The sequence below is a fragment of the Mustelus asterias genome, chromosome 21, assembly GCF_964213995.1.
Source record: "Mustelus asterias chromosome 21, sMusAst1.hap1.1, whole genome shotgun sequence".
NCBI lineage: Eukaryota > Metazoa > Chordata > Chondrichthyes > Carcharhiniformes > Triakidae > Mustelus > Mustelus asterias.
In genome coordinates, this window is record NC_135821.1 from 5126085 (window position 1) to 5152117 (window position 26033).

The window sequence follows — 26033 nt, forward strand, 5'->3', positions numbered from 1 at the left end:
GTATAGTTGGGTGGATTAGCAAATTTGCTGATGACACCAAAGTCGGTGGTGTGGTAGACAGTGAGGAAGGGTGTCGTAGTTTGCAGGAAGACTTAGACAGGTTGCAAAGTTGGGCCGAGAGGTGGCGGATGGAGTTTAATGCGGAGAAGTGTGAGGTAATTCACTTTGGTAGGAATAACAGATGTGTTGAGTATAGGGCTAACGGGAGGACTTTGAATAGTGTGGAGGAGCAGAGGGATCTAGGTGTATGTGTGCATAGATCCCTGAAAGTTGGGAATCAAGTAGATAAGGTTGTTAAGAAGGCATATGGTGTCTTGGCGTTTATTGGTAGGGGGATTGAATTTAGGAGTCGTAGCGTTATGTTGCAACTGTACACAACTCTGGTGCGGCCGCACTTGGAGTACTGTGTGCAGTTCTGGTCCCCACATTACAGGAAGGATGTGGAGGCTTTGGAGAGGGTGCAGAGGAGGTTTACCAGGATGTTGCCTGGTATGGAGGGGAGATCCTATGAGGAGAGGCTGAGGGATTTGGGATTGTTTTCGCTGGAAAGGCGGCGGCTAAGAGGGGATCTTATTGAAACATATAAGATGATTAGAGGTTTAGATAGGGTGGATAGTGATAGCCTTTTTCCTCTGATGGAGAAATCCAGCACGAGGGGGCATGGCTTTAAATTGAGGGGGGGTAGTTATAGAACCGATGTCAGGGGTAGGTTCTTTACCCAGAGGGTGGTGAGGGATTGGAATGCCCTGCCAGCATCAGTAGTAAATGCGCCTAGTTTGGGGGCGTTTAAGAAATCCGTAGATAGGTTCATGGACGAAAAGAAATTGGTTTAGGTTGGAGGGTCACAGTTTATTTTATTTTTTTTTAACTGGTCGGTGCAACATCGTGGGCCGAAGGGCCTGTTCTGCGCTGTAATGTTCTATGTTCTATGTTCTATGGGATCAGTCACTCCCAGAGTCAGACTGGGATCAGTCACTCCCAGAGTCAGACTGGGATCAGTCACTCCCAGAGTCAGACTGGGATCAGTCACTCCCAGAGTCAGACTGGGATCAGTCACTCCCAGAGTCAGAATGGGATCAGTCACTCCCAGATTCAGACTGGGATCAGTCACTCCCAGAGTCAGAATGGGATCAGTCACTCCCAGATTCAGACTGGGATCAGTCACTCCCAGAGTCAGACTGGGATCAGTCACTCCCAGAGTCAGACTGGGATCAGTCACTCCCAGAGTCAGACTGGGATCAGTTACTCCCAGAGTCAGACTGGGATCAGTTACTCCCAGAGTCGGACTGGGATGTGTGTGTGTGTGAGTGCGTGTGTGTATATGTATGTGTGTGTGTGTGTCTGTGTGTGTGTGTGTGTGTCTGTGTGTGTGTGTATGTGTGTCTGTGTGTGTCTATGTGTGTGTGTGAGTGTGTGTCTGTGTGTGTCTGTGTCTGTGTGTGTGTGCGTGTGTGTGTGTCTGTGTGTGTGTGTCTATATGTGTGTGTGTCTGTGTGTGTCTGTATGTGTGCGTGTCTGTGTGTGTGTGTGTCTGTCTGTGTGTCTGTGTCTGTGTGTGAGTGTGCGTGTCTGTGTGTGTGTGTATGTGTGTGTCTGTGTGTGTGTGTGTCTATATGTGTGTGTGTCTGTGTGAGTGTGTGTGAGAGTGCGTGTCTGTGTGTGTGCGTGTCTGTATGTGAGTCTGTGAGTGTGTATATGTGTGTGTGTGTGTTTTGCGTGTGTGTGTATGTCTGTGTGTGTGAGTGTGTGTGTGTATATGTGTGTGTTTTGCGTGTGTGTGTATGTCTGTGTGTGTGTGTGTATATGTATGTGTGTGTATGTAAGTGTGTGTGTGTGTATATGTATCTGTGTGTGTGAGTGCGTGTGTGGGATCAGTCACTCCCAGATTCAGACTGGGATCAGTCACTCCCAGATTCAGACTGGGATCAGTCACTCCCAGATTCAGACTGGGATCAGTCACTCCCAAAGTCAGAATGGGATCAGTCACTCCCAGATTCAGACTGGGATCAGTCACTCCCAGAGTCAGACTGGGATCAGTCACTCCCAGAGTCAGAATGGGATCAGTCACTACCAGATTCAGACTGGGATCAGTCACTCCCAGAGCCAGACTGGGATCAGTCACTCCCAGAGTCAAACTGGGATCAGTCACTCCCAGAGTAAGACTGGGATCAGTCACTCCCAGAGTCAGACTGGGATCAGTTACTCCCAGAGTCAGACTGGGATCAGTTACTCCCAGAGTCGGACTGGGATGTGTGTGTGTGTGAGTGCGTGTGTGTATATGTATGTGTGTGTATGTGTCTGTGTGTGTGAGTGTGTGTGTATGTGTGTCTGTGTGTGTCTGTGTCTATGTGTGTGTGTGAGTGTGTGTCTGTGTGTGTGTCTGTGTGCGTCTGTGTGTGTGTGTGTGTATGTGTGTCTGTGTGTGTCTGTGTGTGTGTGTATGTCTGTTTGTGTGTGTCTATATGTGTGTGTGTCTGTGTGTGTGTGCGTGTCTGTATGTGTGCGTGTCTGTGTGTGTCTGTCTGTGTGTGTGTGTCTGTGTGTGAGTGTGTGTGTGTGCGTGTCTGTGTGTGTGTGTGTATGTGTGTGCGTCTGTGTGTGTGTGTGTCTATATGTGTGTGTGTCTGTGTGAGTGTGTGTGTGAGTGCATGTCTGTATGTGTGTGTGTCTGTGTGTGTGTGTGTGCGTCTGTGTGTGTGTGTGAGTGTGTGCGCGTGTCTGTGTGTGTGTGTATGTGTGTGTGTGAGTGTGAGTGCATGTCTGTGTGTATATGTGTGTGTGTGAGAGTGAGTGTGTGTGTGTATGTGTGAGTGTGTGTCTGTGTGTGAGTGTGTGACTGTGTGTGTGCGTATCTGTGTATCTGTGTGTGTATGTGTCTGTGTGTATGTGCGTGTCTGTGTGTGTTTGTGCATGTGTGTGCGTGTCTGTGTGTGCGTGTCTGTGTGTGTGTGTGTGTGTGTGTGTGTATGTGTGTGGGTATGTGTGTGTATGTGTCTGTGTGTGTGTGTGTATGTGTGTGTATGTGTGTGTGTGTCTGTGTGTGTATGTGTGTGTGTGTGTGTATGTGTGTCTGTGTGAGTGTGTATGTGTGTGTGTATGTGTGTGTATGTGTCTCGGTGTGTGTATGTGTGTCTCTGTGTGTGTGTGTATGTGTGTGTGTCTGTGTGTGTGCCTGTGTGTATGCGTGTGTGTGTGTATGTGTGTGTATGTGTCTGTGTGTGTGTGTGTGAGTGTGTGTGTCTGTCTGTGTCTGTGTGTGTGCGTATCTGTGTATCTGTGTGTGTATGTGTCTGTGTGTGTGCGTGTCTGTGTGTGTGTGTGCATGTGTGTGCGTGTCTGTGTGTGTGTGTGTCTGTGTGTGTGTCTGTGTGTGTGTCAGTGTGTGTGTGTGTCTGTGTGTGTGTTTATGTGTGTGTATGTGTGTGTGTATGTGTGTGTATGTATCTGTGTGTGTGTCTGTGTGAGTATGTGTCTGTGTGTGTGAGTGTGTGTGTCTGTGTGTGTGTCTGTGTGAGTGTGTGTCTGTGTGTGTATGTGTGTGTGTCTGTGTGTGTATGTGTGTGTGTGTGTCTGTGTGTCTGTGTGTGTATGTGTGTGTATGTGTCTGTGTGTGTGTGTCTGTGTATGTGTCTGTGTGTGTGTGTATGTGTGTGTGTATGTGTGTGTATGTGTCTGTGTGTGTGTGCGTGTATGTGTCTGTGTGTTTCTGTGTGTGTGTCTGTGTGTGTGTCTGTGTGTGTGTGTGTGTCTGTGTGTGAGTGTGTGTCTGTGTGTGTGTATCTGTATGCGTATGTGTCTGTGTGTGCGTGTCTGTGTGTGTCTGTGTGTGTCTGTGTGTGTGTGTGCATGTCTGTGTGTGTGTCTGTGTGTGTGAGTGTGTGTGTGTGTGTATGTGTCTGTGTGTGTGTGTATGTGTGTGTATGTGTCTGTGTGTGCATGTGTGAGTGTGTGTGTGTGTATGTGTCTGTGTGTGTGTGTCTGTGTGTGTGTCTGTGCGTGTGTGTGTATATGTGTGTGTATGTGTCTGTGTGTGTGTATGTGTGTGTCTGTGTGTGTGTGTATGTGTGTGTGTATGTGTGTGTATGTGTCTGTGTGTGTCTGTGTGTGTGTATGTGTGTGTGTGTATGTGCCTGTGTGTGTGTGTGAGTGTGTGTCTGTGTGTGTTTCTGTGTGTGTGTGTGTGTGTCTGTATATGTGTGTCTGTATGTGTGTGTGTGTGTGAGAGTGCGTGTCTGTGTGTGTTTCTGTGTGTGTGTGTCTGTGTGTGTGTGTGTGTCTGTGTGTGAATGTGTCTGTTTGTGTGTATGTGTGTCTGTGTGTGTGTGTCTGTGTATGAGTGTGTGTCTGTGTGTGTCTGTGTGTGTGTGTCTGTGTGTGTGTGAATGTGTCTGTTTGTGTGTATGTGTGTCTGTGTGTGTATGAGTGTGTGTCTGTGTGTGTGTGTGTGTCTGTGTGTGTGTCTGTGTGTGTGTGAATGTGTCTGTTTGTGTGTATGTGTGTCTGTGTGAGTGTGTGTGTGAGTGTGTGTCTGTGTGTGTGAGTGTGTGTCTGTGTGTGTGAGTGTGTGTCTGTGTGTGTGAGTGTGTGTCTGTGTGTGTGTGAGTGTGTGTCTGTGTGTGTGAGTGTGTGTCTGTGTGTGTGAGTGTGTGTCGGTGTGTGTGTGAGTGTGTGTCTGTGTGTGTGAGTGTGTGTCTGTGTGTGTGAGTGTGTGTCTGTGTGTGTGTGAGTGTGTGTCTGTGTGTGTGAGTGTGTGTCTGTGTGTGTGAGTGTGTGTCTGTGTGTGTGAGTGTGTGTCTGTGTGTGTGAGTGTGTGTCTGTGTGTGTGAGTGTGTGTCTGTGTGTGTGTGAGTGTGTGTCTGTGTGTGTGAGTGTGTGTCTGTGTGTGTGAGTGTGTGTCTGTGTGTGTGTGAGTGTGTGTCTGTGTGTGTGAGTGTGTGTCTGTGTGTGTGAGTGTGTGTCTGTGTGTGTGTGAGTGTGTGTCTGTGTGTGTGAGTGTGTGTCTGTGTGTGTGAGTGTGTGTCTGTGTGTGTGTGAGTGTGTGTCTGTGTGTGTGAGTGTGTGTCTGTGTGTGTGAGTGTGTGTCTGTGTGTGTGAGTGTGTGTCGGTGTGTGTGTGTCTTTGTGTGTTTATGTGCCGTGTTCTTGCTGTCACGTTGCAGAGCGAGTCTCCTGTGCAATCTATAGATCAGAGGCGGTTTTGCACTAATTAACTCTCTCTCTGTCTCTGCCTATTTGTCCACAGACCCTTCTCCAGTCACCGATCTGACTCTGACCAACAGGACAGCAAACACTCTGACGTTACGGTGGAACGCGTCCCATGATATCAGAGCCTCGGACTACACATACAAGGTCAATGTTGAGAACTCGAACTTGACTGCAACTAAAACCACCCCACCAGGAATGACCCAAATCCAAATGGGATCCCTTGTCCCTGGGGTACAATATAAGCTGCGGGTGGAGTCAGTCACGCCAGAGAACACCACGAGCGTAGCTCAGAGTCTGAGAGCTGCCACGGGTAAGTAGCGCTCTGCAAGAGTTAAAGTGACTGTGCCAATGGACAGCGACTTACTTAATCACCCACCCACCCAGCGACTTCCTGTCCTGAGGGCGCTCTCTCTCGCTGCCCCTACAGCTTCATACCAGCGTGTGGAAAACTTTCTGCGCCGTTCTGGACAGAATATATCCTGCCCCTCTCCCCCACCCCTCTCTGCTCTTCCTCTACCCTCATCTTGTCCCGCCCTCTTGTCCCTCTCACCCCCCCCCACCCCCTCACACCCATTCCACTCCCATCTCCCTCCCTCTTACCCTCCCCTCGTCCAACCTTCTTTCTCACCCCCCCTCTTTGGCCCCTGCCCCCTTTCTCTGTCAACCCCTTTCTCTCATCCCCATTTCTTTCTTGCTCCTTTTTCTCTTGCCCTCTCCCACCCACTCGTCTCTCTCTCCCCCCTCTCTCTCTCTCTCTCCCCCCGCTCTCTCGCTCTCTCCCTCTCTCTCTCCCCCTCTCTCTCTCTCTCTCCCCCCTCTCTCTCTCTCTCTCCCCTCTCTCTCCCTCCCCCCTCTCTCTCCCCCCACCCTCTCGCTCTCTCCCTCTCTCTCTCTCTTCGCCCCTCTCTCTCTCCCCTCTCTCCCCCTCTCTACCCCCCGCCCCCCACTCTCTCTCCCCCTCTTTCTCTCCCCCCCTCTCTTTCACACCCCCCTCTCTCTTTCTCCCCCACCCCCTCTCTCTCTCTCCCCCTCTCTCTCTCCCCTTCTCTCTCTCTCCCCCTCTCTCTCCCCCTCTCTTTCTCCCCCTCTCTATCTCTACCCCTCTCTCTCTCACCCCCTCTCTCCCCTTTTCTCTCTCCCCCTCTCTCTCCCCCTCTCTTTCTCCCCCTCTCTATCTCTACCCCTCTCTCTCTCTCTCACCCCCTCTCTCTCCCGTTTTCTCTCTCTCTCCCCCCTCTCTCTCTCTCTCACCCCCTCTCTCTCCCGTTTTCTCTCTCTCTCCCCCTCACTCTCTCTCTCCCCTCTCTCTCTTTCTCTCCCCCCTCTCTCTTTCTCTCCCCCCTCTCTCTCCCCTTGTCTCTCTCTGCCCCTTCTCTTTCCCTTTCTCTCTCTCTCTCTCTCATTGCCCCCTCCAGCATGCATGCTCTCAGTCCCACTTCTAACCTACACCACTAACCCCCCCCCCCCCCCCCCGGCCAACCGCCCCTATCTTTTGTGTGGACATTATTCTTTCTTTTGCCGTTGGAGTTTTGTCGATTTGATTATCATTGCCCCTGTTGTGAGCTTCACCCCGCGCCATGATATTATTCAAATGTAACTCCCATCATCACCAAAGTCGGGACACAGCTCAGCCTAATCTCTCCGTCTCTTTTAACAGTTCCTGGAACCGTCTTCAACATCCAATGTGCCTGGGTCACAGGCTACAAGATCCTGGTGGAATGGTCCAATCCAATGGGAAACTTCACCGGATTTAACATCGCCGTGTACGACGGAACGCATTTGCAGTCAACTCAGACCATCAGTGAGGACAAGGACACCGTGATAATCAACAGCTTACAGCCTGCACGTAAATACACAGTCCACGTTGAAACACAAACGGGCCACGATTACAGTGAGGGGGTGCCTGTGCACTGTCAGACTAATTCAACACGTAAGTATTCGGAATCTCAATGTTTCTCCTCTGTACATACACGTGTGTGTGTCTGTTGCGACCCTGCTGGCCTCTTCTCACAGAGTGGCCAAGCCAGATGGATCTAAAGTTTACTTATTAGTATCACAAGTGGGCTTACATGAAGTTACTGTGAAAATCCCCTAGTCGCCACACTCCGGCGCCTGTTCGGGTACACCGAGAGATGGCCAATGCATCTAACCAGCACATCTTTCAGGCTGTGGGAGAAAACCGGAGCACCCGGAGGAAACCCACGCAGACACGGGGAGAATGTGCAGACTCCGCACAGACAGTGACCCAGGCCAGGATTCAAACCCGGGTCCCTGGTGCTGTGAGGCAGCAGTGCTAACCACTGTTCCACCATGCACAGTAACTTCATTGCAGTGTTAATGTAAGCCTTACTTGTGACTAATAAATAAACTTAAAAATTCCCTAGTCGCCACACTCCGGCACCTGTTCGGGTAACACTGAGAGAGAGTTTAGCACAGCCAATGCACCCTAACCAGCACGTCTTTCGGGCTGTGGGAGGAAACCGGAGCACCCGGAGGAAACCCACGCAGACACGGGGAGAACGTGCAGACTCCGCACAGACAATGACCCAAGCCGGGAATCGAACCCGCGTCCCTGGCGCTGTGAGGCTGCAGTGTTAACCACACGACCAGAAGAACGTGGAAGCTTTGGAGAGAGTGTAAAGAAGTTTAACCAGGATGTTGCCTGGTCTCGAGGGTGTTGACTATGAGGAGAGGTTGGATAAACTGGGATTGTTTTCACTGGAAACACAGAGGCTGAGGGGAGACCTGGTAGAGATCTACAAAATTATGAGAGGCAGAGACAGGGTGGAGAGTCAGAGGCTTTTTTCCCAGGGTGAAAGTGTCAATTACACAGGGGGCACAGGTTCAAGGGGAGAGAGGGAAGGTTTAAGGGAGATGTGTGGGGGAAGTTTTTCACGCAGAGAGTGGTGGGTGCCTGGAACGCGCTGCCAGAGGAGGTGGTGGAAGCAGGCACATTAGCAACATTTAAGAGGCATCTGGATGGGTACGTGAATAGGGAGAGAATAGAGGGACACGGACTGAGTAAGGGCAGAAGGTGTTTTTTTAGTTTAGTGAGGGCATCATGATCAGCACAGGCTTGGAGGGCCGAAGGGCCTGTTCCTGTGCTGGACTTTGTCCTTTGTTGCTAACCACTGTGCCACCGTGTTGCCCTGTCTGTTGTGCCCCAATAAGGATCAATATCTCCCGGGTGCTGGCCTTCATACCTAAAGGGCTGGAGTATAGGGATGCAGATGTTACGCTGAAGTTGTACAAAACACTAGTTAGAACCTACTTAGAGTTCTGTGAGCAGGTATGGGCACCACACTTTAGGAAGGATGATCTTAGCCCTGGAGAAAGTTCAATACAGGTTTACAAGAATGACACCTGGGCTTCATGGACTAAGTTACAATGAGAGATTAGACAAATTAGGCTTTTATTCTCTCGAATTCAGAAGGTTGACCAGTAGGCCATGAGCAGGCCACATTTGGAATACTGTGTCCAATTCTGGTCACCACACTATCAGAAGGACATGGAGGCTTTGGAGAGAGTACAGAAAAGGTTTACCAGGATGTTGCCTGGTATGGAGGGTATTAGCTATGAGGAGAAATTGAATCCGTCTATCCAGGGATTGTTCTCCCTGGATAGACGGAGGCTGAGGGGGCGACCTGATAGAAGTTTATAAAATTATGAGGAGTATAGGTAGAGTGAACAGTTGGAAGCTTTTTCCCAGGGCAGAAATGACAATTACAAGGGGGCACAAGTTCAAGATAAGGGGGGAAAGGTTCAGTGGAGATGTGCGGGGGAAGTTTTTACACAGAGGGTGGTGGGGGCCTGGAATGCACTGGAAAGTGAGGTGGATGAGGCAGTTACGTTAGCGACATTTAAGACTTATCCTGATAGGCACATGAACAGACGGGGAATGGAGGGATATAGGCAGTTGGTTTAGATAGGTAAACGTGAGTGGCACAGGCTTGGAGGGCCGAAGGGCCTGTTCCTGTGCTGTACTGTTCTTTGTTCTTTGTTGAGGGGAGATCTGATAGAGGTCTACAAAATATTTACAGGGAAGGACAGGGTGGATAAGGCTCTAGAACTAGGGGCCGTAATCTAAAAATTAGGGCCAAGCCATTCAGGAGAGATGTTAGAAACACTTCTACACGCAGAGAGTGGGGGAGGTTTGGAACTCTCTTCCTCAAACAGCGGTGGATGCTGGTTCAATTGTTAGGTTTATGTCTGAGATAGACACAGTTTTATTGAGCAGAGATAGCAAGGGATATGGCCCTAGGGTAGGTTCCAGCTTCGGATGACTGTCCGTGCAGAGTCTGCACGTCCTCCCCATGTCTGCGTGGGTTTCCTCCGGGTGCTCCGGTTTCCTCCCACACTCCAAAGATGTGCGGGTTAGGTTAATTGGCCGTGCTAGATTGCCCCTGAATGCCAGGGGAATTGGGAGGGTGGCTATGTGGGATGACAGGGATAGGACAGGATCTGGGTGGGATTGTTTTTGGTGCAGACCAGATGGGCCAAATGGCCTCCTTCTGCAGTGTAGATTCTTTGATTCTATGATTCTGTGAGTTAGGCCACTGAAGAGCCAAGATCTTATTGACTGGCGGAGCAGGCTTGAGGGGCTGAATGGCCTACGCCTGTTTGTAAGAGTATATTGAAGAGGAAAGGAAGAATGATTGGCTCCAGGTTTCCTCTTCTTTACACCAATGGGGCTGTTGGTCTAACTGCCACAGGGGTGAGATTTTCATTCCCTTTTGCAACAGGAGATGAATCTCACTGGACGAGTAATTCAGAGTCCCAGCCTAACGCTCTGGGGACAATGGGTTCAAATCCCACCACAGCAGCTGATGGAATTTAAATTTAATTAAGAAAAAACATTCATAATTTTTTTTAAATGTAGAATTGAAAGCATGGTAACCATGACAATTGTCATTTTAAAAACATCTGGTTCACTAATTCCCTGTCGGGAATGAAATATAACCATAGAATCCAGACAGTGCAGAAAGAGGACATTCGGCCCATTGAGAGTGCACTCTCAAAGAACAAAGAACAATACAGCACAGGAACAGGCCCTTCGGCCCTCCAAGCCCGTGCCGCTCCCTGGTCCAAACTAGACCATTCTTTTGTATCCCTCCATTCCCACTCCGTTCATATGGCTGTCTAGATAAGTCTTAAATGTTCCCAGTGTGTCCGTCTCCACCACCTTGCCTGGCAGCGCATTCCAGGCCCCCACCACCCTCTGTGTAAAATATGTCCTTCTGATATCTGTGTTAAACCTCCCCCCCTTCACCTTGAACCTATGACCCCTCGTGAACGTCACCACCGACCTGGGGAAAAGCTTCCCACCGTTCACCCTATCTATGCCTTTCATAATTTTATACACCTCTATTAAGTCTCCCCTCATCCTCCGTCTTTCCAGGGAGAACAACCCCAGTTTACCCAATCTCTCCTCATAACTAAGCCCCTCCTTAAGCGCATCCCATCCAGGCCCCCCCTCCACCCTATCCCAGTAACCCCATACATTTTTACCATGGCCAATCCACCCTACCTACATATCCTTAGACACGAAGGGGCAATTTAGCATGGCCAATCCATCTAACCTGCACGTCCTTAGACACTAAGGGGCAATTTACCACGGCCAATCCACCAAACCTGCATATCATTGGACACTAAGGGGCAATTTAGCATGGCCAATCCACCAAACCTGCATATCATTGGACACTAAGGGGCAATTTAGCATGGCCAATCCACCTAACCTGCACATCTTTGGATACCAAGGGACAACTTAGCATGGCCAATTCACCTAAGTTACACATCTTTGGTTACTATGGGGCAAATTAGCATGGCCAATCCACCTGACCTACACACCTTTGGACACTAAGGGGCAATTTAGCACAGCCAATCCACCTAATCTACACACCTTTGGACACTAAGAGGCAACTTAGCATGGCCAATCCACCTAACCTGCACATCTTTGAACACTAAGGGTTAACTTAGCACGGCCAATCCCCCTAACCTGCACATCTTTGGGCACTAAAGGGCACTTTACCATGTCCAATCCACCTAACCTACACATCTTTGGACACTAAGGGGCAATTTAGCATGGCCAATCCACCTAACCTTCATATCTTTGGAGTGTGAGAGGAAACCGGAGCAACCGGAGGAAACCCACGCAGACATGGGGAAAATGTGCAAACTGCACACAGTCACGCAAGGCTGGAATTGAACCCAGGTCCCTGGCGCTGTGAGGCAGCAGTGCTAACCTCTGCCATGCTTACCCAGTCTGGCCTACATGTGACTCCAGAACAACTGCAACATACCTTGTGTAAACTTGTAAAAGGCCTGGGAAGCTACTCAGCTCAAGTGGAACTGTGGATGGGCAACAAATGTTGGCCTTGCCAGTGATGCCCACATCTGATGAACAATTAAAAATAATTTATATTTGACCCATATTGCCCAAGCCCACTTGCTGTGAAATTGTGCTCCTGCCATTGATTCTGGTGCCATCTTTCAGATGATATTTTAGACCAATATCCCTCAGCTGGACCTGGAGGATCACAGGGCACTATTTCAAAGAGGAAATGGGGAGCTCTCCCCTGTGTCCTGGCCAATATTTATTGTCTGGCCTTGCTTGCCGAGGTCTATATGACAAACAATTGCTGGGTGCCTTCCTGTGGTAGCTGAAATAACTCCTCACAGGCCGGTGTCCCTTCACCAGATTCCCTCTATTTACAAACTCAATTCCACTCCAAAGAGTGATTCAGGTAGAAAATCAGAATCCAGAGTCAGTAGCCCTGATGCTCCTCAATATATACACAGCTGAGAGTCCCTCATTGGGCAAGCAATCATTACCTCAATCAGGGAGCTCATACTCCAATCACTACCTCAATCAGGGAGCTCATACTCCAATCATTACCTCATTCAGGGAGTTCACACTCCAATCATTACCTCAATCAGGGATCTCACACTCCAATCATTACCTCAATCAGGGAGCTCATACTCCAATGATTACCTCAATCAAGGAGCTCATACTCCAATCATTACCTCAATCAGGAAGCTCATACTCCAATCATTACCTCAATCAGGGAGCTCATACTCCAATCATTACCTCAATCAGGGAGCTCATACTCCAATCATTACTTCAATCAGGGAGCTCATACTCCAATCATTACCTCAATCAGGGAGCTCATAGTCCAATCATTACCTCAATCAGGGAGCTCATACTCCAATCATTACCTCAATCAGGGAGCTCATACTCCAATCATTACCTAATTCAGGGAGCTCATACTCCAATCATTACCTCAATCAGGGAGCTCATACTTCCAATCATTACCTCAATCAGGGAGCTCATGCTCCAATCATTACTTCAATCAGTGAGCTCATACTCCAATCATTACCTAATTCAGGGAGCTCATACTCCAATCATTACCTCAATCAGGGAGTTCACACTCCAATCATTACCTAATTCACGGAGCTCATACTCCAATCATTACTTCAATCAGGGAGCTCATACTCCAATCATTACCTCAATCAGGGAGCTCATACTCCAATCATTACCTCAATCAGGGAACTCATACTCCAATCATTACCTAATTCAGGGAGCTCATACTCCAATCATTACTCCAATCAGGGAGCTCATACTCCAACAGGCCACCATCATAGGCCTCGGTAAAGTCATTACAGTAGCATGGCTCCTTTAAGGCGGCAATTCTTCGTGGGCCAATTGAGTGAGAGGTTATGAATATGGGCCAACTGGGAGTGAGGGTGAGCAGTCCAGAGGCTAGAGGGCTTCAGTTGGAATCAGGGTGTTGTTGAGGAGTAGACCTGTATTGGGTATGCTGTTGAACCTTCATGTAGATAGTTCTTCTTATCAATAAATCCTTTAGTTCCATATTGAGTCGCTGCGAGTTATTACATTTCCTTCAGACTAACTATCCAAAATCTCTGTATTCTGTGCAGCCATTATCATTGGAGCAGTCATAGGCTCATTCCTGGGTCTAATCCTGATTGGTTTTCTGCTGTATTTCATCTTGACCAAGCGGGTACCATGGACGTAAGTGGTTTTGAAAGAAATGTTTCCAACACCTCTGCCCTTCAGGAATCAAACACTGTTTCCAAATGCATTGCATTCCGAAGGAGATGGGACACGGCTACCTCGCAGCGCCAGGGACCCGGGTTCGATTCCGGCCTTGGGTCTGTGTGGAGCTTGCACGTTCTCCATAGGAGGGAATTTTCCCGTTCCCCCCGCCACCCGAGTCGTAGAGGGTGGGGTGGGGTGGGGAGGGGGGAACCATGCAACGGTCCATTGACCTCCATAGAACCATAGAAAATTACAGATCAGAAACAGGCCTTTTGGCCCTTCTTGTCTGTGCCGAACCATTTTATGCCTAGTCCCACTGACCTGCACTTGGACCATATCCCTCCACACCCCTCTCATCCATGAACCCGTCCAAGTTTTTCTTAAATGTTAAAATTTACCACTTTATCCGGCAGCTCATTCCACACTCCCACCACTCTCTGCGTGAAGAAGCCCCCCCTAATATTCCCTTTAAACTTTTCTCCTTTCACCCTTAACCCATGCCCTCTGGTTGTTTTCTCCCCTAGCCTCAGCGGAAAAAGCCTGCTTGCATTCACTCTATCTATACCCATCAAAATCTTATACACCTCTATCAAATCTCCCCTCAATCTTCTACGCTCCAGGGAATAAAGTCCCAACCTATTCAATCTCTCTCTGTAACTCAGCTTCTCAAGTCCCGGCAACATCCTTGTGAACCTTCTCTGCACTCTTTCAATCTTATTTACATCATTCCTGTAACTAGGTGACCAAAACTGTACACAATACTCCAAATTCGGCCTCACCAATGCCTTATATAACCTTACCATAACACTCCAACTTTTATACTCGATACTCCGATTTATAAAGGCCAATGTACCAAAGGCACTCTTTACGTGAGGGGTTTTCCGGTTTTGGGGGCGAGGGCAGCTGGAAAACCCCTCCTCCCCCGTGTCTGCGTGGGTTTCCTCCGGGCACTCTGGTTTCCCCCACACTCCAAAGGTGTGCAGGTTAGGTGGATTGGCCGTGGTAAATCGTCCCTTTTGGGTATTTTTCATCCAGTTTTTTGGTGGGTGTGGAACTGTAGCACAATACTATCGAAAATCCCTTCCAAACTGAGACCATTTGTCAACTGAGTACAGGGATATGATGCAAGTTCGCTGAATGATATCCTGTTGGTATAGGAGGAGAATATGAGAATAGCATTAAGCCAATGTGGAGGGAATTTTACTTTGCATCTAACCCCGTGAGGTGTCTGTCCTGGGAGTGATTCATGGGGACAGTGTAGAGGGAGCTTTACTCTGCATCCAACCCCGTGCTGTACCTGTCCTGGAAGTGTCTGATGTGGACAGTATAGAGGGAGCTTTACTCTGTATCTAACCCCGTGCTGTACCTGTCCTGGGAGTGTTTGATGGGGACAGTATAGAGGGAGCTTTACTCTGTATCTAACCCCGTGCTGTATCTGTCCCGGGAGTGTTTTGATGGGGGACAGTGTAGAGGGAGCTTTACTCTGTATCTAACCCCATGCTGTACCTCTCCTGGGAGTGTTTGATGGGGACAGTGTAGAGGGAGCTTTACTCTGTATCCAACCCCCAGCCTGTACCTGCCCAGGGAGTGTTTGATAGGGACATTGTAGACGGAGATTTACTCTGTATCGAACCCCGTGCTGTACCTGTCCTGAGAGTGTTTGATGGGGGACAGTGTAGAGGGAGCTTTACTCTGAATCTAACCCCGTGCTGTACCTGTCCTGGGAGTGTTTGATGGGGGACAGTGTAGAGGGAGCTTTACTTTGTATCTAACCCCGTGCTGTACCTGTCCTGGGAGTGTTTGATGGGGGACAGTGTAGAGGGAGCTTTACTCTGTATCTAACCCCATGCTGTACCTGTCCTGGGGGTGTTTGATGGGGACAGTGTAGAGGGAGCTTTACCCTGTATCTAATCCCGTGCAGTGCCTGTCCTGGGAGTGTTTGATAGGGACAGTGTAGAGGGAGCTTTACTCTGTATCTAACCCCGTGCTGTACCTGGCCTGGGAGTGTTTGATGGGGACAGTGTAGAGGGAGCTTTACCCTGTATCTAATCCCGTGCAGTGCCTGTCCTGGGAGTGTTTGATGGGGACAGTGTAGAGGGAGCTTTACTCTGTATCTAACCCCGTGCTGTACCTGTCCTGGGAGTGTTTGATGGGGACAGTGTAGAGGGAGCTTTACTCTGTATCTAACCCCATGCTGTACCTGTCCTGGGAGTGTTTGATGGGGGACAGTGTAGAGGGAGCTTTACTCTGTATCTAACCCCATGCTGTACCTGTCCTGGGGGTGTTTGATGGGGACAGTGTAGAGGGAGCTTTACTCTGTATCTATCCCCGTGCTGTACCTGTCCTGGGAGTGTTTGATAGGGACAGTGTAGAGGGAGCTTTACTCTGTATCTAACCCCGTGCTGTACCTGGCCTGGGAGTGTTTGATGGGGACAGTGTAGAGGGAGCTTTACTCTGTATCTAATCCCGTGCAGTGCCTGTCCTGGGAGTGTTTGATGGGGACAGTGTAGAGGGAGCTTTATGTTCGATCCGATATTCTCATGGGTAGATTAAGGACTACGTGGCCTTAATGATGAGTAATAAAAAGAATGCCTTTCGCTCCCTCAATATGGGAGATATTCTCAGGCAGACCTTTGAATGTTGAAGCTGGAATGAAATCAGGTGCTTACAGTTAGATTCAGCCACATTTTCTTCTGGTAAACACTTCTATTATTGTTCCAGAAAACAGCCAACTTCAGACTTTGCACCAATGACTGCAATTCCGAAAGAAGTCAAGTAAGTGGAATTAATTCCTGATATTTCTCGCTCTTCCCTGTCCCCTCACCAGCTCCCTTCAGGACAGGTTGACTCTGATTGGTCAAGCCAATCCCAGTTTGGATATTTACAAACCCTGACAGTTGACTGTCATTCATCAGTGAACTGGTGCCTTCTCCATGACAACGCCTCTACCAATCGCAGTCTGCTTACCAGTCAATCAGCTCTCTCTTCTCGTGAAGTACAAATTGTTGTTCCTCTTACAGTTAGTATTCCTGCCAGTGTCCTGATGAGTGACACGGTGGCACAGTGGTTAGCACTGCGGCCTCATGGCGCCAGGGACCCAGGTTCGATTCCCGGCTTGGGTGACTGTCTGTGTGGAGTTTGCACGTTCTCCCCGTGTCTGCGTGGGTTTCCCCCGGGTGCTCCGGTTTCCTCCCACAGTCCAAAGATGTGTAGGTTAGGAGGATTGGCCATGCTGAATTGACCCTTAGTGTTGGGGGGATTAGCAGCGTAAATACGTGGGGTTACTGGGATAGGGCCTGGGTGGGATTGTTGTCAGTAGACGCTCAATGGGCTGAATGGCCTCCTTCTGCACTGTAGGGATTCTATGATTCTATGTGTGTCTTTTATCAGGTGTTCAGCATTATCAGACAACTATAAAGAGTATCTCATAGAGTCATCGAGATATACAGCATGGAAACAGGCCCTTCAGCCCAACTTGTCCATGCCGACCAGGTTTCCTAAACTGAGCTAGTCCCATTTGCCTGCGTTTGGCCCATATCCCTCTAAACCTTTCCCATCCATGTTCCTGTCCAAATGTCTTAACAATGTTGTAATTGTACCCGCCTCTACCACCTCCTCTGCCAGCTCATTCCATACATGCGCCACCCTCTGTGTGGAAAAGGTGCCCCTCAGGTCCCTTCCAAATCTTTTCCCTCTCACCTCAAACCTGTGCCCTCTAGTTTTGGACTCCCCCTACCCTGGGGAAGGACCTTGGCTATCCGCCCTATCTATGCCACTTATGATTTTATAAACGTCTATAAGGTCACCCCTCATCCTCCTACGCTCCAGGGGAAAAAGTCCCAACCTATCCAGCCTCTCCTTACAATTCAAACCTTCCGGTCCCGGTGTCATCCTTTCCTTTGCATCCTTTCCAGTTTAATTTTTTAAAATCATTCATGGGATATGGACATCGCTGGCTGGGCCAACATTTATTGCCCATCCATAATTGCCCCTTGAACTGAGTGGCTTGCTAGGCCATTTCAGTGGGCAGTTGAGAGTCAACCACATTGCTGTGGCTCTGGAGTCACATGTAGGCCAGACCAGGTAAGGACGGCAGATTTCCTTCCCTAAAGGGACATTAGTGAACCAGATGGGTTTTTTCAACAATCGACAATGTGTTTCATGGTCATCAATAGATTCTTAATTCCAGATATATTTTATTGAATTCAAATTCCACCATCTGCTGTGGCAGGATTCGAACCTGGGTCCCCAGAATGTTAGCTGAGTTTCTGGATTAATAGCCTAGCGATAATACCACAAGGCCATCGCCTCCCCAGTTTCCAGTTTAGTAACATCCTTCCTATAGCAGGGCGACCAGAATTGCACGCAGTACTCCAAATGGGCAGCACAGTGGTTGGTACTGCTGCCCCACTGCGCCAAGGACCCGGGTTTGATTCCCGGCTTGGGTCACTGTCTGTGCGGAGTCTGCACATTCTCCCCATGTCTGCGTGGATTTCTTCTGGGTGCTCCGGTTTCCTCCCACAGTCTGAAAGACGTGCTGGTTAGGGTGCATTGGCCGTGCTAAATTCTCCCTCAGTGTACCCGAACAGACGCCGGAGTGTGGCGACTAGGGAAATTTCACACTAACTTAACTGCAGTGTTAATGTAAGCCTTACTTGTGACTAATAAATAAACTTAACTTTAAATGTGGCCTTACCAATGTCTTGCACAGTTGTAACATAACGTTACCGGAGAGGGTACAGAAAAGATTTACCAGGATGGCGCCTGGTATGGAGGGCATTAGCTATGAGGAGAGGTTGGAAAAACTTGGTTTGTTCTCACTGGAACGACGGAGGTTGAGGGGCGACCTGCTAGAAGTCTACAAGATTATAAGAGGCATGGACAGAGTGGATAGTCAGAAGCTTTTTCCCAGGGTGGAAGAGTCAATTACTAGGGGGCACAGGTTTGAGGTGCGAGGGGCAATGTTTAAAGGAGATGTACGAGGCAGATTTTTTACACGGAGGGTGGTGGGAGCCTGGAACTCGTTGCCGGGGGAGGTAGTGGAAGCGGATACGGTAGTGACTTTTAAGGGGCGTCTTGACAAATACATGAATAGGATGGGAATGGAGGGATATGGTCCCCGGAAAGATAGGGGGTTTTAGTTAAGTCGGGCAGCACGGTCGGTGCAGGCTTGGAGGGCCGAAGGGCCTGTTCCTGTGCTGTAATTTTCTTTGTTCTTTTCTTTGTTCTCTTGTCCCAACTCCTGTACCCAATGAAGTAATTTCACCCTCACTCTATTTTGCTTACCAGGCCAATTCCGGTCCGTCAGTACGAGGGGTACTTTCAGAGCAAGCACGCCGACACAGATTTTGGTTTCGCGGAGGAATATCAGGTACGGAGGAGGGTCGGGAACGGGGTTTGTACTTTGCAATGTTCAATCTTGGCACTGGGAAACGCCTCGCGTTCCCTGTGATTGGTGAGTCTTGATGTTCCGCAGTGTGCGGACAGCACACTGCAGGGTTCATCCTCCCGTTGAAGTGAGCCCGGAGGAGAATGATCGTAACATTACCGTGAATGTCGAACCTTTTGCCAGAAGCTGACCAATGACATCACCCCCTCTCCTATTCATGAACCGCAGAGTCTGAGCATGGTTGGAACGGGACAATCTGTGAGTGCTGCCCAGCAGATGGAAAACAAAGGAAAGAATCGCTACACCAATGTCCTCCCGTGTGAGTAACCGAGATGTTAAAATCCAGAACTGGGAACCAGAACTGCTGGAAACACTCAGCGGGTCAGGCAACAGAGAGAAGCAGAGTTATTGTTCAGGGTTACTGACCTCTGGGACCAGTGTGTGGTTCATGCTGTATTGAATCATAGAATCCCTACAGTGCAGAAGGAGGCCATTCAGCCCATCGAGCCCGCACTAATGACAATCCCACCTAGGCCCTATCCCCACGTATTTACCCTAGCTAATCTTCCTGACACTGAGGGGAAATTTAGCATGGCCAATCCACCTAACCTACACATCTTGGGACACTAAGGGGCAATTTAGCATAGAACATAGAACATTACAGTGCAGCACAGGCCCTTCGGCCCTCGATGTTGCGCCGACCAGTGAAACCAATCTAAAGCCCATCTAACCTACACTATTCCAATATCATCCATCATCCACGATAAGGAGGATGTGGAAGCGCTGGAAGGAGTGCAGAGGAGATTTACCAGGATGCTGCCTGGTTTGGAGGGTAGGTCTTATGAGGAAAGGTTGAGGGAGCTAGGGCTGTTCTCTCTGGAGCGGAGGAGGCTGAGGGGAGACTTAATAGAGGTTTATAAAATGATGAAGGGGATAGATAGAGTGAACGTTCAAAGACTATTTCCTCGGGTGGATGGAGCTATTACAAGGGGGCATAACTATAGGGTTCGTGGTGGGAGATATAGGAAGGATATCAGAGGTAGGTTCTTTATGCAGAGAGTGGTTGGGGTGTGGAATGGACTGCCTGTGGTGATAGTGGAGTCAGACACTTTAGGAACGTTTAAGCGGTTATTGGATAGGCACATGGAGCACACCAGGATGATAGGGAGTGAGATAGCTTGATCTTGGTTTCAGATAAAGCTCGGCACAACATCGTGGGCCGAAGGGCCTGTTCTGTGCTGTACTGTTCTATGTTCTCTATGTTCTATGTTTATCCAATGACCATTTAAATGCTCTTAATGTTGGTGAGTCCACTACTGCTGCAGGCAGGGCATTCCACACCCTTACTACTCTCTGAATGAAGAACCTACCTCTGACATCTGTCCTATATCTATCACCCCTCAATTTAAAGCTATGTCCCCTCATGCTAGCTATCACCATCCGAGGAAAAAGGCTCTCACTGTCCACCCTATCTAATCCTCTGATCATCTTGTATGCCTCTATTAAGTCACCTCTTAACCTTCTTCTCTCTAACGAAAACAACCTCAAGTCCCTCAGCCTTTCCTCATAAGACCTTCCCACCATACCAGACAACATCCTAGTAAATCTCCTCTGCACCCTTTCCAATGCATCCACATCCTTCCTATAATGCGGCGACCAGAACTGTACACAATACTCCAAGTGCGGCCGCACCAGAGTTTTGTACAGCTGCAACATGACCGCCTGGCTCCGAAACTCAATCCCTCTACCAATAAAAGCTAACATTCCGTACGCCTTCTTAACAACCCTATCAACCTGGGTGCCAACTTTCAGGGATCTATGCACATGGACACCGAGATCTCTCTGTTCATCCACACTACCAAGTATCTTATCATTAGCCCAGTACTCTGTAATCCTGTTACTCCTTCCAAAGTTATCTCTGGTTTGTTACCCGTGCCACGTGATAGTGAGGAGAGGAATAGGGAGAGAGAGCAATTGAACACGTGGCTACAGGGATGGTGCAGGAGGGAGGGATTCAGATACCTGGACAATTGGGGCTCATTCTGGGGTAGGTGGGACCCCTCTACCAGAGGGGTACCAATATCCTGGGGGGGAAATTTGCTAATGCTCTTCGAGAGGGTTTAAACTAATTCTCCGGTTTTCTCCCGCAGTCCAAAAATGTGCGGGTTAGGTGGATTGGCCATGTGAAATGTGTGGGGTTATGGGGAGAGGGTCTGAGTAAGATGCTCCAAAAGGAATTTGAATGGTCAAATGGGGGAAACAGGCAGGGGTGAGGGGGACAGAGCGAGGCAGTGAGATAGACTGAATTGCTTTCCAGGGAGACTGAATGGATTTGATGGCCAGACTGGCCTCGTTCTGTGCGGTAATGGCTCTGTGATCCTGAGCTGACGTTACCGTGTACAGATGGCCCATGGGATGTTGGGTAACATACCGTCACTGTCATGGTTACTTCCTAGATCATGTTTTTACCCACATTTTAAAATTAATTTTATGTGTTGTGGGCGTCACTGGCTGGGCCAGCATTTATTGCCCATCCCTAGTTGTCCTTGGAGGGCAGTTGAGAGTCAACCACATTGCTGTGGCTCTGGAGTCACATGTAGGCCAGATCAGGTAAGGACGGCAGATTTCCTTCCTTAAAGGACATTAGTGAATCAGATGGGTTTTTCCGACAATCGACAATGGTTTGATGGTCATCAGTAGAATATTAATTCCAGATTTTTTACTGAATTCAAATTCCACTATCTGCTGTGGCAGGATTCGAACCTGGGTTTCCAGAACATTACGCTGGGTCTCTAGATTCTAGTCTAGTGACAATCCCATGAGGCCACTGCTTCCCCGAGATTTGGGGAGTCGGATAGGAATTTTCCAGAACTTTTCATAGAATAGAATCATAAAGTCCCTACAGGGCAGAAGGAGGCCATTCGGCCCATCGAGTCTGCACCGAACACAATCCCACCCAGGCCCTATTCCCGTAACCCCTCATATTTACCCTGCTAATCCCCCTGACACTAAGGGGCAATGTAGCATGGCCAATCCACCTAACCCACACACTTTTCAGACTGTGGAAGGAAACCGGAGGAAACCCACGCAGACATGGGGAGAACCTGCAGACTCCGCACAGACAGTGACCCAAGCCGGGAGTCGAACCCGGGTCCCCGGCGCTGCGAGGCAGCAGTGCTAACCACTGGGCCAATGAACCGCCTTCGTCCTGGCCTAGACGTTTTTGTTTTGCTGCTCCTCAGAGATGTGTGATTGGGGCAGAGGGTCAGGCTGCTTTATGACTGAATGGATAGTACGCAATGAATCTTTCTCCACCCATCTTCCTCATATGTTTATAGGACACAATGTCCGCGAGAGGCAGCCCGGGCCTGTTGTTAGGTTTCGGATAACATAAGAACATAAGAACTAGGAGCAGGAGTAGGCCACCTGGCCCCTCGAGCCTGCTCCGCCATTCAATAAGATCATGGCTGATCTTTTTGTGGACTCAGCTCCACTTACCCGCCCGCTCACCATAACCCTTAATTCCTTTGCTATTCAAAAAGTTATCCATCCTTGCCTTAAAAACATTCAATGAGGTAGCCTCAACTGCTTCACTGAGCAGGGAATTCCACAGATTCACAACCCTTTGGGTGAAGAAGTTCCTCCTCAACTCAGTCCTAAATCTGCTTCCCCTTATTTTGAGGCCATGCCCCCTAGTTCTAGTTTCACCCGCCAGTGGAAACAACTTCCCTGCTTCTATCTTATCTATCCCCTTCATAATCTTATATGTTTCTCTCAGATCTCCCCTCATTTTTCTGAATTCCAATGAGTTGTTGGTCAGGGAAAATGTTACAGCGGTACTCAGGCAGGATAGATTAGGGAGCTTGTCTACAGAGGCCCTATGGGTGGAGCTGAGAAACAGGAAAGGTATGACCACATTAATGGGCTTGTATTATAGACCACCCAATAGTCAGCGAGAATTGGAGGAGCAAATCAGCGGAGAGATAGCTGACAACTGCAAGAAACACAAAGTTGTGATAGTAGGGGATTTTAATTTTCCACATATAGATTGGGACTCGCATTCTGTTAAAGGTTTAGACGGGGTAGAGTTTGTAAAATGTGTTCAGGAGAATTTTCTACATCAGTATATAGAGGTGCCAACTAGAGAGGATGCGATATTGGATCTCCTATTGGGAAATGAGTTAGGGCAGGTGATGGATGTGAGTGTGAGGGAACACTTTGGATCCAGTGATCATAATGCCATTAGTTTCAACCTGATCGTGGATAAGGATAGATCTGGTCCTCGGGTTGAAGTTCTGAACTGGAAAAAGGCCAAATTTGATGAAATGAGAAGGGATCTGGGAAGTGTGGATTGGCACAGGCTGTTCTCTGGTAAGGATGTAAATGGAAAGTGGGAGGCCTTCAAAGGAGAAATTTTGAGAGTGCAGAGTTTGTATGTTCCTGTCAGGATTAAAGGCAAAGTAAATAGGAATAAGGAACCTTGGTTCTCGAGGGAGATTGTAACACTGATTAAGAGGAAGAGAGAGTTGTATGAAATGTACAGGCAGCAAGGAACACATCAGATGCTCGAGGAGTATAAAAAGTGCAAGAAGCTACTTAAGAGGGAAATCAGGAGGGCTAAAAGAAGACATGAGGTTGCTTTGGCAGACAGAGTGAAGGAAAATCCAAAGAGCTTCTATAGGTATGTTAGGAGCAAAAGGATAATGAGGGATAAAATTGGTCCTCTTGAAGACCAGAGTGGTAGACTGTGTATGGAACGAAAAGAGATGGGGGAGATACTAAATGGGTTTTTTGCATCCGTATTTACTGAGGAAATGGGCATGGAGTCTACGGAAATAGGGCAAACTGGTAGGGAGGCCATGGAACCGTTACAGATTAAAGGGGAGGAGGTGCTTGCTGTCTTGAGGCAAATCAGAGTGGATAAATCCCCAGGACCGGACAGGGTATTCCCACGGACCTTGAGGGAAGCTAGTGTTGAACTTGCAGGGGCCCTGGCAGACATATTTAAAATGTCAGTATTCACGGGGAAGGTGCCGGATGATTGGAGGGTGGCTCATGTTGTTCCGTTGTTTAAAAAAGGTTCCAAAAGAAATCCGGGAAATTATTGGCCAGTAGGTTTGACGTCGGTGGTGGGCAAGTTATTGGAAGGTGTGATAAGGGATAGGATCTACAAATATTTGGATAGACAGGGACTTATTAGGGAGAGTCAACATGGCTTTGTGCGTGGTAGGTCATGTTTGACCAATCTATTAGAGTTTTTCGAGGAGGTTACCAGGAAAGTGGATGAAGGGAAGGCGGTGGATGTTGTCTACCTGGATTTCAGCAAGGCCTTTGACAAGGTCCCTCATGGGAGGTTAGTTAGGAAGGTTCAGTCGCTGGGTATACATGGGGAGGTAGTAAATTGGATAAGACACTGGCTCAATGGAAGAACACAGTAAGAAGTTTAACAACACCAGGTTAAAGTCCAACAGGTTTATTTGGTAGCAAAAGCCACACAAGCTTTCGAAGCTCTAAGCCCCTTCTTCAGGTGAGTGGGAATTCTGTTCACAAACAGAGCTTATAAAGACACAGACTCAATTTACATGAATAATGGTTGGAATGCGAATACTTACAACTAATCAAGTCTTTAAGAAACAAAACAATGGGAGTGGAGAGAGCATCAAGACAGGCTAAAAAGATGTGTATTGTCTCCAGACAAGACAGCCAGTGAAACTCTGCAGGTCCACGCAACTGTGGGAGTTACAAATAGTGTGACATGAACCCAATATCCCGGTTGAGGCCGTCCTCGTGTGTGCGGAACTTGGCTATCAGTTTCTGCTCAGCGACTCTGCGTTGTTGTGTGTCGCGAAGGCCGCCTTGGAGAACGCTTACCCGAATATCAGAGGCCGAATGCCCGTGACCGCTGAAGTGCTCCCCAACAGGAAGAGAACAGTCTTGCCTGGTGATTGTCGAGCGGTGTTCATTCATCCGTTGTCGCAGCGTCTGCATAATTTCCCCAATGTACCATGCCTCGGGACATCCTTTCTTGCAGCGTATCAGGTAGACAACGTTGGCCGAGTTGCAAGAGTATGTACCGTGTACCTGGTGGATGGTGTTCTCACGTGAGATGATGGCATCTGTGTCGATGATCCGGCACGTCTTGCAGAGGTTGCTGTGGCAGGGTTGTGTGGTGTCTTGGTCACTGTTCTCCTGAAGGCTGGGTAGTTTGCTGCGGACAATGGTCTGTTTGAGGTTGTGCGGTTGTTTGAAGGCAAGAAGTGGGGGTGTGGGGATGGCCTTGGCGAGGTGTTCGTCTTCATCAATGACATGTTGAAGGCTCCGGAGGAGATGCCGTAGCTTCTCCGCTCCGGGGAAGTACTGGACAACGAAGGGTACTCTGTCCACTGTGTCCCGTGTTTGTCTTCTGAGGAGGTCGGTGCGGTTTTTCGCTGTGGCGCGTTGGAACTGTTGATCGATGAGTCGAGCGCCATATCCTGTTCTTATGAGGGCATCTTTCAGCGTCTGGAGGTGTCTGTTGCGATCCTCCTCATCCGAGCAGATCCTGTGTATACGGAGGGCTTGTCCGTAGGGGATGGCTTCTTTAACGTGTTTAGGGTGGAAGCTGGAGAAGTGGAGCATCGTGAGGTTCTCCGTGGGCTTGCGGTACAGTGAGGTGCTGAGGTGACCGTCCTTAATGGAGATGCGCGTGTCCAAGAATGCAACCGATTCCGGAGAGTAGTCTATGGTGAGCCTGATGGTGGGATGGAACTTGTTGATGTCATCATAGAGTTGTTTCAGTGATTGTTCACCATGAGTCCAAAGGAAGAAAATGTCATCGATGTATCTAGTGTATAGCATCGGTTGAAGGTCCCGTGCGGTGAAGAAGTCTTGTTCGAACCTGTGCATGAAGATGTTGGCATATTGAGGTGCAAATTTGGTCCCCATGGCTGTTCCGTGTGTCTGGATGAAGAACTGGTTGTTGAAGGTGAAGATATTGTGGTCCAGGATGAAGCGGATGAGATGTAAAATTGCATCTGGAAACTGGCAGTTGTTGGCGCTGAGCACTGAGGCCGTTGCAGCAATGCCATCGTCATGGGGGATGCTGGTGTAGAGTGCCGAGACATCCATTGTGACGAGGAGCGCTCCTGGTTCAACTGTTCCATGTGTGCCGAGTTTCTGTAGGAAGTCCGTCGTGTTGCGACAAAAGCTGGGGGTTCTTTGTACAATGAGTTTCAGGATGCCCTCGACATAGCCGGAGAGGTTCTCGCACAGGGTCCCATTGCCCGATACGATGGGACGGCCGGGAGTGTTTGCCTTGTGTATCTTCGGGAGGCAGTAGAGATCTCCAACGCGGGGAGTACGTGGGATGAGAGCACGGAGGGTGTTCTGAAGGTCCGGATCA

At 48.9% G+C, this 26033-nt stretch overlaps 1 protein-coding gene across 2 annotated transcripts in view; it reads left to right on the forward strand.

Annotated features, from left to right (window-relative positions):
* LOC144509045 (receptor-type tyrosine-protein phosphatase H-like) overlaps positions 1 to 26033 on the forward strand; it is a 105303-nt gene that overhangs the window by 59334 nt on the left and 19936 nt on the right. Inside the window, exons 10-15 of one of the 2 annotated variants that reach the window (XM_078237326.1) lie at positions 5242 to 5514; positions 6862 to 7134; positions 13143 to 13236; positions 15985 to 16038; positions 18553 to 18634; positions 18881 to 18971. In XM_078237326.1, coding sequence (XP_078093452.1) covers positions 5242 to 5514; positions 6862 to 7134; positions 13143 to 13236; positions 15985 to 16038; positions 18553 to 18634; positions 18881 to 18971 — 867 coding nt within the window. The remainder of the gene's footprint in view (positions 1 to 5241; positions 5515 to 6861; positions 7135 to 13142; positions 13237 to 15984; positions 16039 to 18552; positions 18635 to 18880; positions 18972 to 26033) is intronic. The other variant, XM_078237327.1, reaches the window with a different exon arrangement.